This window comes from Poecilia formosa, unplaced genomic scaffold, assembly GCF_000485575.1.
Source record: "Poecilia formosa unplaced genomic scaffold, Poecilia_formosa-5.1.2 Scaffold643, whole genome shotgun sequence".
NCBI classification, from domain to species: Eukaryota; Metazoa; Chordata; class Actinopteri; order Cyprinodontiformes; family Poeciliidae; genus Poecilia; species Poecilia formosa.
Window position 1 is genome coordinate 170794 of NW_006800582.1, and position 13956 is coordinate 184749.

At 45.9% G+C, this 13956-nt stretch overlaps 1 protein-coding gene across 5 annotated transcripts in view; it reads right to left on the reverse strand.

The window, feature by feature from the left end:
• The window catches only part of plxna3 (plexin A3), a 60671-nt gene that overhangs the window by 32547 nt on the left and 14168 nt on the right, over positions 1 to 13956 (reverse strand). For all 5 annotated transcript variants that reach the window (XR_001660290.1, XM_007541940.2, XM_016665989.1 and 2 more), the window contains exons 6-10: positions 2319 to 2459; positions 1815 to 1915; positions 616 to 739; positions 384 to 540; positions 200 to 299 (exon numbers count right to left, since the gene is read on the reverse strand). Coding sequence is in view for 4 of the 5 variants with exons in the window: in XM_007541940.2 (XP_007542002.1) it covers positions 200 to 299; positions 384 to 540; positions 616 to 739; positions 1815 to 1915; positions 2319 to 2459 (623 nt within the window). In the remaining variant the exon portion in view is untranslated. The remainder of the gene's footprint in view (positions 1 to 199; positions 300 to 383; positions 541 to 615; positions 740 to 1814; positions 1916 to 2318; positions 2460 to 13956) is intronic.

Consider the following 13956-nt stretch of genomic DNA (forward strand, 5'->3'; position numbering starts at 1 on the left):
GGAATTATTTATATATCTTTTTTTTTTAAATTGAAAAGTAAATATGGTAAACAAAATAAGAGCGTTTACTATTAAAAAGCAACACATGCAAAAGTATCGAAAACTGGTAGTGATTCCCAGGTACCGGACTTTGGTACCAAGTGTCAAAGGTACCATCAGCTGACATGATGAAGAGGATGAAGAAAAGGAGGAGACTCACGAGCCGAGGACGGAGCAGTTGTAGTAAACCACGCTGGTGGAGATGAACCGGAGACCCGTCTCTGTAGAGCGCAGGCTGAGCTGGACCGCACGCTTCTCCCCTGCAGGAAACATGGCCGACCATCATCACACAACCTGCACACGACCACTCCACGTGTGTGTGTGTGTGTGTGTGTGTGTCTCACCGTAGGGAGGAGCTTGTGCTGGTAGCTCCTCGAGCGACGGCGACATGCACACCACCTGACCTTCTATCTGCACCTGTCCAGGTGTTTCTGTCAGGTTTTCGAACACACAGGTGACCCCGCCCGAAAGCTCCGGGACGTTCTGCACCCTGATGGTCAGCTGGATAAAAGGAGGAGGTGGAGCTTAGAGCTGACAAAGTCCAGGCCACAGGTGGGTTGGGGTGCGGCTGCTCACCTGAGTGGGAGGAGAGGTGACGGACATGTTGCTAGGAGAAACCGAGATGAACACGCATTGGTCCAGACGGGTGTTGAAGTGCTGAGGCTCCTCCCACCGGTCACATGACTCCTTCCTGGAACACCTGCAGAGGTTAAAGGTCACCAGACAGTGAAACCATCTGACCATCCATTCAACCAACCAACCATCCATTTTCAGGCTGATTTTTTTCTGATTCTCAGATTATCATCTCAGTTTTTATGACCCAACTTCCTGTTTCCTGATTAACGATGGAACTACCGAGGAGGCAGCGATGGAGGTGGAGGCGGAGCAGCCGACAGGTGGAGGTGAAGTCTGCAGAAAGCAGCAGCTCCAACCTGTAGTGATGATCTGTTTACTTCTAATGAACAGCAGATTGACAGAGAGAGAAGGAGGAGGAAGAGAAGCAAAGCTGCATACCAGAAGCAGCTACCATTAGAGGAAACTCTGCACTGGCTTTTTAGCCTGAATAGACGGAGCCTTGAAGGTGACGCTCAGGGTAAAGTGTAAGGGCATCACATCTTCAATAAGCCTTTAAGCTGAGACTGTCTGGTCCATAAACACAGAAACACTCAGAGACCCAACAAGTTGCCTCCTGGGTCTGCTCTCAGCCTTGTGGCTGAGGCTTTTACTTTGAAGGGACAGCTGACTGATGGAGCTCTAAACAGGAACTTCCTTCCCTGGCCTGGATGCTGAACATCAAACATCCTGATGAGAGATTGGAGAATTTATAGCAACATTATTGACACCTGAGGGGATCACACACGCGCGCACATGCACACACGTTTGTGTTGCTATCTTTGTGGGGACTTTCCATTGACTTCCATTCATTTCTACAGCCTAATCCTAACCGTAACCAAAACTCAATTCACACCTTAGTCCTAAATCTGACCCCTGACCCACAAACAACATTTCCCCTTGTGGGGCCCAGGCTTCGGTCCCACAAGGAGCAGTGGGTCCCCACAGCGTAGTGTCAGGAAAATGGTCCCCACAAGGTATTACAAACAAACACACACACACATACACACACACACACATAGAGGGTCCTTCTATCTTCATGAGGACTTTGCATTGACTTTTATCCAAAGTAATCAGTCCTACTTGGACCTTCCAGGTCCTCCAGGTCCTCCAGGTGAGCCCCTGTGATGAATCAGTGAGTAGAAGAAGAAGAATGCTCTTACTTGTTGAAGAGGACGCACCAGCCGCAGTGCGGGTCTCCTGATCCCAGACAGTCAGAGCAGCTGCTGTACTGCTGGCAGCTCTCCACCGGCAGCCTGGTCACCTGGAGACAGAACCAGAACCTTCAGTTGGGTTCTGCTCTGACCCGATCTGGTGCCAGGTTTCCATTGGCTGTGTTTCAGGACAGACAGTGAACCAGGCCAAACTGGGCCTGTTTAGAAGCAAACTGATGTTTGTTCAGAAAAGGGTTCGGTGTTTGCGGCTCGTTTTGTTGTTTGGCTTCTGGTCTTTTTCTGGAGGCTTAAAGCTGCAGAACGCCACTTTTACATATTTGTTTAATCCAGTCTTAGCACTGTCCACCACTCTGGTGGCTATGCTATCTAGCATTAGCATTCAGGACGGCCTCTGTTATGGTTGTAAGGTCCGGTTGGAGGTTTGGCTTGTCACAGCGAGCAGAAGCTCCGGACCCGGCTGTTGGTTCTGGGGGCATCAGAACTGGGCCTTACCTGTCGGTGGCTCAGCAGGTAGATGCTGCGGTGGTCTGGACTGAACACCATGTCCCTCAGGATGGGCTGGCCCTCCGCCACCGCCACCGTCTCATACAGCAAGGCATTCTGGGCTGGCGGCGGCACGCCGTCCACTCGGATCTGAAACACAGAACCAGAACCGTGAGACCAACCCGAAATGTAAGAGCTGACAAAAAAAACACATGATGAAGCAAGCAGAACCAGATCAGAACCGGGTCCAGATTCTCCACAGACTCGTTTCTTTGGGCACCAGAACCTTTCAGCAGAACTTCAGATAAAACCCGGATCCATTTCCAGAGTCTGCCCAACGATTTCATCATCATCATCATCACCACCACCACCTTCTTCTTCATCATCATCTACATCCTACGATGAAAATCCTCCAAGATTTAATAGAAGCCGTTCCTGCAGCGTAATGGGATTACTTCTGACTGGAGAGGAGGAAGAGGAGGAGGAAGAGGGATGCTGAATACAGCAGGAACCCGGCAAATATGTGGAGCAACTAAAATAAGACCCAAATCCTCCCCTCCCCCCTGACCCAGAAAAACACCATCGAGGAAGAGGAGGAAGAAATGGGCAACAAATAAATGGAAGGAAAAAAAGAGAAAAAAATAGAATAAAATATGGAGGAAGAAAAATGCAAACGAAAGAGAACAAACGATGTAAGAAGGGAAAGTCAGACAAGGGATGAAAGGACGAGTGTGTGTAGTTAATTAGCTGTCTGGTTAAGGAGCCCAGCTTAATTAGAGCCGACGAGTTGCACGCGCGCACGCACACACACACACACACACACACACACACACACACACTCTTCTACAATCCTGTTTAACGGAGTCAGAGCAGCAGGAAGGAAACGATAAAGTAGGACACTGCAGCAAGAGAGACGGCAGCAACACGGTTCTGGAAAAAGCTTCCAATCCCAACCCGGACCAGACCGCCTCATTGAACCGGACAGGAATAGTGAAGACAAACGGGATGAAAGTGAAAGCAGAAGATGAAGGAGAGCTCAGTGATGGAGCAATACAGGAAGTGACCTGTGACCTTTGAACTATGACCCCCGGCTGGCATTCTAACCATCAGCACCTGCTTTGTTCCCGACACACTCGGCCCTTTGCCTACACATGACCTCTGACCTCGCAGCCACAGATAAAGAGCACAGCTGTTGGAAAGCTGTCGGTCCTCATAATCACTTCCTGTGTTTCTACTTTACCCACCATGTGAGGACCAGACCTCCAGAACCTCCAGAACCAACAAATCCAGAAGAACCTCCAGATCTAACAGAACCATGTCGGGGTCATGTGACCTGAACAGTCTCAGCCCTCTTGATTAGCATTAGCTTTAGCATCCTGCAGCAGCTGTTTGCACCTGAAACGCGGCTCTTAAACAATCCGTCACTGGGTTGGTTCTGTGGGACTTTTGAGGGAACACTTTGATTTTTCCTGAAGCAACTTACCTGACCCGTTCCAGAATCAGAACCTCTACTATAAACACTTCAATTTCACTTCCATAAAGCTGTCACTGGTTCCGTTGGAGTTAAACAAGCTTTTTAATGCTCAGTTTATTCTGCTCAGCTGGTCACATTCTGCTGGAAACACGATGCTGCACACACACGCAGACATTCCTGTGTAACGTAATACCTCAGAGTGTGTGTGGGTCGGCATGGGGGTGGAACTGGGAGGTCCGGTCTGATAGTTGGAGTAAAGCTGCAGCTCATTTCAAATAAAGTGACTTCAGAACTGATCATACCTAGCCTCTGTGTGTGTGTGTTCAGCTGATAACACACAGATTCAGTCCTGTTCTGACTGGACTCTACAGCAGATCCACTGAATGAGACATTTATATAGATTTTATCTTGGTGTTTCCAAAAAATGTATTGTTTTCTGTGATGTTTTAAAAATTATTTCCGAAGTTTTTACTTGTCTGTAATTGAGGTTGATGTATTAAAGAGAGAAAATCTGGGCCAGAAGGTCATTAAAAATGTAGAAATGACAGCAAAACACAGAAATTACAATAAGCTAGTTCTGTTGAATCTTCTGAAGTTGCTCTAAATGGTCTGTTTCCCTTCCTCATGGTCTGGTCGACCTGGTTCTACTGGAACCAGAACTCCATCATCTGCTCCACCAGATGCTGTGGTTCTCTTCCTCTCTGCTCTGAGTCAAACCAACCTGTTCCTCTCCTGGCCTGTGGGGGCGCTGCACCAAGAACCACTGAAGGAAACAACACAAAAACCTCTGAAGACACTGAGAGCAACTTCCTTCTTCACCAGATGGAAACAAGATGGAGGATTTTAGTGGTTGGAGGATTTCTCTTTAGTCTTTGGCTAAAGACCAGGAGCCATTTCTCCTGCTATCCTAGCATGTTAGCTTTGGTTGTATTTACCCAGAATGCCCTGCTCTGTAGTCCACTTCCTGATTCTGGAGCGGTATCTGGTCCGCTTGGCGTTCACATTCAGACCAAACCAGAGTTCACTTCAACTGAACCCAGACCGAGGTTTGGATGACTAGAGGTCAGAGGTCAATTAGCGATCACACCTCACCAACCGGACGGGCTTTTATAGGCAAACGAACTGGAGTCGGGTTAAAGTGGACTGGACAGAGCTGGTGGGAATGATGCTACCTCAGTCTCCATCCAGAGGACCGAGACTGAAAAAAGACTGGCTCAGACTTTCTGCCTCTGAAGTCTTCTCTCATTTTGTGTCGTATGTTTGTTTTTATAAAGGGGCAGCTTTATGTGTTTTCCAGGCACATATTCCCATTTTATATCATAATCAGCAGCTATTTTACCTTCAGTTGTTATGAAATCTTTTATATATCAAATATGACTTTAAATAGATTTGACTTCCTGATGTAACGCCTTGAAATTGGGTCAGTGTCTCTTTAAGAACTGTTCTTTACGAAGCTCCGCCTCCAGGAAGTCATCCCAACATGGCTACTCTATAACCCTTTAACATTTTTACCAGCACTGCTCTGAGCAGCAGCTCCTATCAGGAGCTCTGCTGTTTGCTAATTGCTGCTGGCTAGTCTGAAGGAGCTGAGTGGGGGAGGAGCTGTGCCTCGAAGGCGGGGCTAGGGCCACCCAGGTGTTTTAACAGCTAAATGGTTGCCATGGAGATTAAAGAAATTCTCCAACATGAAAGAATCAGAGCAACACAGCAGGGAGAAACGAGATGATTTACACGATACCGGCCCTTTAAGAACAGACCTTCAGAACGGACCTGGGCTTTCTCCAGGAAACTGGGTTCCATCAGAACCATTAGTATCTGTTAGCCAACCCATTCAGCTCATTCCATCTGTCTGCCTCACACTGCCATTCACAGACACATTAGCAAGGCCTGAAACTCAACACCTGCAGCGCTTTCCCTACAGTGCGCGCACACGCACGCGCGCACGCGCACACACACACACACACACACACACACACCGGGCTGCTCTCGGGTTTCATCCAGCAGCTGCTGCCTCTCTTCTCAATAATGTGGACAAATTAGAAAATTATGCCTTTGGTTCTGAGGACAGGAAGTTCTGCAGAACCACCTGACCTCTTGTAAAGACCTTTGACCTCTTCGGCCTCTCAGGACTTTATGATTTGCCTCTTCAGACTCGGAGTTTTGCCTCCTTACCGAGTTTTGGTTCTGACCTGACGGAACCGGGTCAGATATAACCGGGTCAGACAGAGGAGCATGGAGTCCTCTACGTCTGAAACTTAAATCTTGAAACAAATTAAAACTTTTACTGTTTCAGCTTTAAGCTTTGCTAAGGTAATTTTATTTCTATAGGAATAAGACAATTCAGAGAGCGTTACATGAATTAGAGGAAATACAAACAAAATGGATGGAAATAACACAAATGGTTCCACTGGATTCACCGGTTCTACTGGATTCACCGGTTCCACTGGATTCACCGGTTCCACTGGATTCACCGGTTCCACTGGATTCACCGGTTCCACAGCAGACTGTTTTCCCTGCAGCAGCCATTATTGTCGCCATGGAAAAATTAGAGACCATACCATGGAGATTCTTCAGGGAGTTGCATGATTCGCTCTGTCCTCCATCGTCTCCATGGCAACCGAATAATAATGAACCTGATGCTTTCTGCACCACAGCGCCTGTGGTGATGCAGCTCAAACAAGGATCTGAGAACCAGAACCTTCCAAACCTTCCTGTTCCCACCAGATCCAGTTCCTCGCCTGCAGGAAGTCCTGCTCCTCTTCCTCACGCCGAAGGTCTGCACTCAGACCGCCTCAGAATGAATCAGCTGTTCATTTATTATTCTTACATATTATTGTCATCTTTAGCGTTATAGTATCAGCAATATCTATCACAGTTTTCCTCCTACATTATTTCTGTTAGTAAACACAGATTAAAATATTGAACAATATTTATGAATTTTTAAAGATATTTAGGAATATTTGTAGTTAATTTAGGATTTTCTCCCTGCTGAAACAAGAAAAGCAAAGACAGATCTGTAATTTGTACTGTAGCTCACAATAACACATAGAAATCAGAACAGAGATCATAAATGTTTTTATCAGAAGAAAAATATTCAGGATTTTCAGTCCCCCCTAAAATCAAACTGTAACTTTATTGACACAAACATTTTTATGTTTGAGTTCTTCAGATTTATCATTACATCATGTATTTTTTATCCAACATCTTCAGCCCCTTGGAGTCATTTCATCACGTAAATGTAATTTTGAGGCACAGATTGAGATCAGATTTATGTGAGCTGAAAAAGGAAAGCTGACAAATCAGAAGAGTTCTGGTGAGCTTCATGTCGTCAAACCGGTGCATTGCAACGATTGGGTCGAATGTAAAACGCCTCCAGTTGTTTCTCTCTGAGGATCCAGACAAAGAAAAGTGAAGCGTTGCCGGCTGGTTTTTAGTGGCTCAACTGCAGTCTGTGCTCGTTTGCTTAATTGGAGACGAGTTTTGATTGGATATCGGCTCCAGAGCCGGTTAGCAGGAATCAGACAGATCCCACAGCTGAGCTGATTAAGGAAACAGGAAGTGACACGCAGCATTCAGAGGCCAAACCAGGAAACATGACAGCGAGACCCTGCAGGACGGTTTATGAAGACATCCTCCGTCCTCTGTCTCCAGCCTGATCTGCCACCAGGGGGCAATTTGGAGCTGGATCTCCTCCTGGAGTTTCCTGGTTATGTGAGGGTTAGGGCTAGACCCAGGCTTCTCCAAATCCCCCAAAACCCCCTATTAGATGCTGACATTCCTGCCTCCCAGTTCCTCACAGTTTCTGACCCTGAAGGCATCACAACAAACCTCAGCTGCATGATTTACACAGAAACATTCTGGACGAGCACCCAAAAAGTATTCAGTGTTTTTCTGGGTGTGCCATCAGCCTGGCGGGGCCCATCAGGCTTTATTTGTCCCCTGCCAGGCTGAGCCTCGTTTATTTCTCAAGCATTTTTAGACAGCAGAGACAGTGAAGACGGAGTAAGCTAGCTTTATAGCTGACGCGTCGATCTGGCTGTTCTGATTGCACTGTTCCTGCAGCTGCCTATTGGCCTCACATGCTACAATTTCCATATTATGATGCCAGATTATGCAGCTCTAAATTATGTAACTTTTAACATTTCTAACATGGCAGGCCGCTGGTAGACTGCTCTAGCGCCCCCTATCACCAAGCTGAGCAGGTAGCACCCAACATCCTGGACAATCCCCCAAAAAGGTATTAGCACCCAGCCTGCTGTACCAAAGGGTAACTAACCAGCAGATGATTACAGCCGACCGCATGCAGCTCTGTCCGTGACTCTGTGGCCTGATGACCAGGCAACCAAACGCAGCCAGTTCTGAGAGTCGGACCAACAGCAGAACCTCGGTGAGGATAGATGGAGAGCGACATGCACTGGAGTGCAGGGACAGATCAATAAGAACAGATAACAGAACTGACAACCATGAGGAGGTTAGGCACCGATTATTCAGAGATGTCAAAGATCTCCCGACCTCCAGAGGATCGACTGACGTGCTAGAAACTTTTAGTGATGAGTTTTAAAGTACTTTAGCCTGTTGCCTTGCAGCAAGAAGGTTCTGGGTTCAATTCCCGGCCCAGGGTCTTTCTGCATGGACTTTGCATGTTCTCCCTGTGTATGGTTCTCTCCGGGTACTCCGACTTCCTCCCACAGTCCAAATAGATGACTATCATGTTAAATGGTCTCTATATTGTCCCTAGGTCTGAGTGCGTGTGTGCATGGTTATTTGTCCTGACTGTCTCTGTGTTCCCCTGCAACAGACTGCATTCAGGCTCTGCAGACAAACAGCACGTCTACATGTGGTAAATAGACATGTCACATCTCTTCAAAAATTCAACATGATGATCACATGGTTTCCTAATATGCTGCTGCTGTTAAGAACAGGTTGGTTTGACCCGAAACCATTTCAGTTCAGACCAATTATCGTCCCAAACAATTTAATCAACTCACTTTGACATTACTATAAATATATATATGCACATAATTAATACGGATACAGTAGTTTTACATCGATTCTTAGCTAAATGTGTATGTTTAAATAAATAAATAGGTATGTTGCAATAAAAATAACTACAGAGGTCAGTTATAGCTGCAGGAGGCTGACAGGAACCATTAGTCGAATAACAGATATAATTTCAATTCACACAGTCTTTCATTCAGGGTTACATAAATAAAACAGTTTTATACTTTAAATCAGCTGAAATGTCCTGGTTTTTGTTCTTCAATTAATTTTCCTGCAAAACAAACCTGGAAATAATTCACAATTGAAATCCCATTTCCACCTTTCAGTAATTATGAAGAACTAATTAAAGATTTGCTTGACTAGCTGTGACACCAGAGGTCTCACACACGCACACACACACAGACACACACACACCAGTCTTTGCTTCCAGAGGATTTCTGCCGGCGTGGATTCGGTGGGGAATTTCACAACAGGAAGTGAATGAGTGAAATTCGGAGACTGAAGGTGAAAGCTGTGACGCTCTGCAGCGGTTTTCTGCGCATGCTCTGATTTATCGGGCGTGGCCGTTTAAATCTCTCCCAGGTTTAGCAATCACCTGCAGTCTTTCCATCCAGGCCACATGGTTTTAATGTGACTCTATTTGTGTCTGACGTCAAGCTGAAATGCCTCCTAGGAGACCATCTTTATGGATTTATCTCTAAAACAAAGTCAATAATAAAAGCTGTGGGGTCTGGGAGTGGGGGAGGGGCAGTCAGGCGGGGGGATGACAGAAAGAGATGAAGTCATTTCCCAAGGTGAAACAGGAGGATGAACACATCCTTAGCAAGCACCAAGCATTTAACTGGAATAGGCTTCCCTGCTCTGGATAATATTTCAGACTTTAGTCTGATTTAAACCCATTTAACCAAATAACAGGTATGTTAGGAAACCGCCTCCAGCAGCAGCCGGTGTGATCTGTGTTACTGTGATAACGGCAGCTGCAGGACAGGAAGCAGGCGACATGGTGGCACTCGGGTGGAAAACGAACAATGACCCTTTCTACGCATCTTCTATGCTGCTTCATTCACCAAAAATATTTGCATGTAAAGACAAAAAGGAAACAAATTTTTAAAAAATGTCCAAATCTGAGTTATTCTGCAATCTGTTGAGAGATAAAAGAAGACAGTTATGTTGATTAAAGTAGCCAGATATGGTGACACTTTCCAATAACAGCCATGTGAAATCTTTAGGTAGTCACAGTGAATGAGTTGGGTCTTAAAAGCTGTTAAATTTAAAAATATTACATTATTTGACTAAACGTTTGCTTCACCTGGGGGTAAAGAAAAGATAACACAAAAGTTGACTTCAGGGCTGAACCACAGTCACTTTTAGCTGCATGTGGTTGTAAAACAACTTTTGGATCAAATGGGTAAAGTTAACTGATAGTCCAGAAGCAGATGGAAATATTGTAACTTAACTGCATTAAAATGTTTAATCGTTGACTGCAAGGTCTATAACTAATCGCATTTTAATAAAAAAAAAACCTACATCAACAAGATTAGCAACATTCTCATTTCAAAACACTTTATTCCTGCTGAATAATTTTAAAAATATCCATCAGAGCTCAATTACAAACATATTTATAGTTTTTAATCTGTACTTCAGTTTCTTCAACCATCAGATTGGAGCAATGTTTTTATATATTAACTAGTTGAAGTCCTGGATCTAGAAAGAATACTACAAATGTTCTTTACCAGTCGAGTCTATTTATCTGGTTATTATCAGAATATAAACAATAAACAACAAAATTCACTGTTCAGTGATTCTCATCCTAAACTAAACCAGGTCGAATGAAAATGTCCCCGTATCCACAGGAGTCCTTATGTTATCTGTTAATTACTGCAGTCTCCAAACAAGCGCATTTACAAGTACACACACACACACACTTGTATCTCTAACCATAATAAATATTACTACTGACTTCCACGCGTTTCAGGAACTCCATCTGGCCCAAACTAATACTAGTGCCAGTACAGTCCCAACCCAAATCTGATCCACATGACGGAACCAGAACCTGACAAATGGGACTTTGCTACATAAACGTGAGGCTTTTCTCTGGTCCCAAAGGCTCAGCTGCCTTCAGGAGATAACTGATTCTAGCAGAAAAGGTCCTAATGAATAACATCACACACACACACACACACACACACACACACACACACACACACGTAGGCGTTTAAAGGTGCCTCAAAAACGCCTCTATTTATTGCTGTGGCAGCTGCAGCAAAAAAGGAAAACAGAGTAACAAGCCGCTGCATTAAATAATTACTGGAAACATACACAAACAGAACCGCAGCAGAAAGAGCCTGGCAGCCAGCCACACACACACGCACGCACGCACGCACGCACACACACACACACACACATACATTCTGGGGGGTCAAACAGTCAGGTAAACAAAGTAAATCACTGCGCCGCACACTGACAGCTCCAGAGCCGTTAGCTAACAGCGGAGACGGTTACAGGGACAGATGATGAGACAAAGATCTTCCACCCTTCAGAGATGAGCCACTCGCTCGCCTTTTTAGGCAGCGTTAACGGTTTAACAGGAGAGTGAGACGCGGCTGACAGGACTTCAGGTTTACTCTGTCCAAACAGGAAACGGATCAAAAGCATCTGTTCACCACTAACACCAGCCGTCTGAGAAAGGAGCTCCATCAGGACGTCTGAAGCTTTCAGTGCAGAGTGAGAGCCGGTACCAGTCATACCAGCATGGGACCAAAACACGGCGATATTTTTATATAGATCTGTCTATCGATGTAGATATGAGTAGTTTTATTGCATAGAAATAAAGCTAGGTCTAAATCCAATCCACATGATTCAAATTAAAATGTGTTGGAGCCACTTTCACGTCATGGTATTCAGATGGACAGTAAAAACAACATTACTAAACACTTTTCAGTGCCAAACTTAACATAACTTTGAACGTTTTGACTGATGACATCATTTTAAAATATATCAGAGGTTACTTAGTATTTGGTCATTTTACCAAATAACTTTCTTCCTACTTCAGTCATTTCTTGTTTAGAAACTTCTTAAGTGCTATTCTTACTCAAGTACAGTTATTTTCAAGGCATTCAAGGTTTATTCAAGGTTTATTCAAAGCTTGTTCTAGGCTTGGAGCTTCAGCTCCCAGAGTCCTTTAGGATCCTGGGAGGCGAATCAGAGATGAAGTCTGGACTCCAGTCTGTTCCTCTCCCAGATTCAAGGAATGAAACCATTAAGATCAACTGCCTTTAGCTAATCACATGTAATTACATTGTTATTATTACTACTATTGTTATTATTGTTATTACTGTTGTTAAGCTGGTGTATGGAGTGTTTATTACTCAGCAAGTCAAACATGAAGCTGGGTTAGCAGACCTGGAGAACATCAATACTTCTTCTTGTCATCGGATGCAACAAAACAATGAACAGCAGCGGGTCCAACAGAACCAGAACCACACAGGAACAGCTTCTTCTCCCATGTTTATTTTTCATTCTCTTGTTTATTTGCAGAAGGACGTTTTCTGCCTCAGTGCTGGATTTTTACAGAACCGACAGAAACTTGCACCGGACCCGTCAACCCAGGGTCAGGGTGGGTTAAGGATGATTGCTCTGTTGCCAGGGCAACAGTAAATTGTCTCTAATCTAATTTAGATACAATCAAAACAAAAACACCAGCTGGTCCTCAACGAAGGCTCAGCAGAGACAGCTTCCTGTTCAGTGTGTGTGTGTGTGTGTGTGTGTGTGTGTGTGTGTGTGTGTCAGAGCCCAGGTGTGCAGCTTCATGCTGCAATCAGAGCAGGTTTATGTCAAAGCACCGAGTCTGGCTTCTTCAGCTCTAACTGCAACCCGGCTCTTGGTTTCGGATCAGAACCAGAACAGACTCAGATCTCAGCTGATTCTACTCCACAGGTTCTCACATCTACCTATAAAAGTGGCACCAGCCAATCACAGCGAGCTGATCCGAGACGGACCAATCGCAGCGAGCGGACACAGCAGCTCCATGATGAAGATGGTAACTGTGAGGATGATGATGAAGAGAAAGATTCTGGTTCTGGTTCTGGACCTGCAGAGGTTCTTCCAGCCTCTGAATGGAGCTGTAGCTCCGATCAGAACCACTCCAGGCCCGATCGGACCTCCTGCCTGAGGTTCTGTTCGTCTCCAGCTCAGCGCCAGAAGAAGCCCGGCTGCAGCAAGCGGGCCCACTTTGAGCCGTTTCCATGGAGACAGGAGAAGTGAACCGGTAGTGTTGGGTGATCTGACAGCTGATTGGTCAGGGAGGGTGATGTCACAGGATGGGAGGGGCAGGAAGCCCTCGCGTCCCAGGAGGAAGAGTGTAAGGCCGGTCTTTGTTCTGCTGCCAGACCCGGTGTGCCGCAGAGACCCGAGACACGCTGTGGCGCCGCCCGCCTTCCGGCTGATCAGAGCCGGACCCGGATTCTGAAGGACTCCTGAACAGCTTTTTGGCAGCTGCTCCTCTAAGGTTGCTGACATAGTTCCAGAACCTCCAGAACTTCCTCAGCTGAACATCATCACCATCTGATATGGAACCAGAACCAGAACTTGGCTGGAGGAAACGGACCTGGAACCTGAAGAGGTTGAGCCACTTGGTTCGGCAACCAGCTTGACGCAGATAAACCCCCTGACCCGGTCCAACTGGAACAGAACCATCGGCTCTGCCCAACCTGGTCCAGTGAGGAGGGAACTTCTCCCTCCGCTAGAATCAGCTAGCTTCTCCTTAATCTAGCTCAGTGTTTCTCAACGGGGGCGTTCAGAGGACGGCAGGGGCGCTGGCGGACATTTTTACAAAAGGGGGGCGCTGGGATTCCTCTGGGGGGCGTTTGGTCGAAGGTAAACTTTACACCTTAAATGCACAACAATCAGCCAGCCAGCTTCAGCCTCAGCTAACTTCTCCTTCATCTAGCTTCTCCTTCATCTAGCTTCCCCTTCATCTAGCTTCACCCTCAGGTAGCTTCTCCTTCAGCTAGCTTCACCCTCAGCTACCTTCACCCTCAGCTAGCTTCTTCTTCGTCTAGTTTCTCCTTCAGCTAGCTTCTCTTTTAGCTAGCTTCTCCTTCATCTAGCTCTTCTGTCGGCTAGTTTTTCCCTGGGCTAGCTTCACCCTTGGCTAGATTCAGCTAGCTTCTC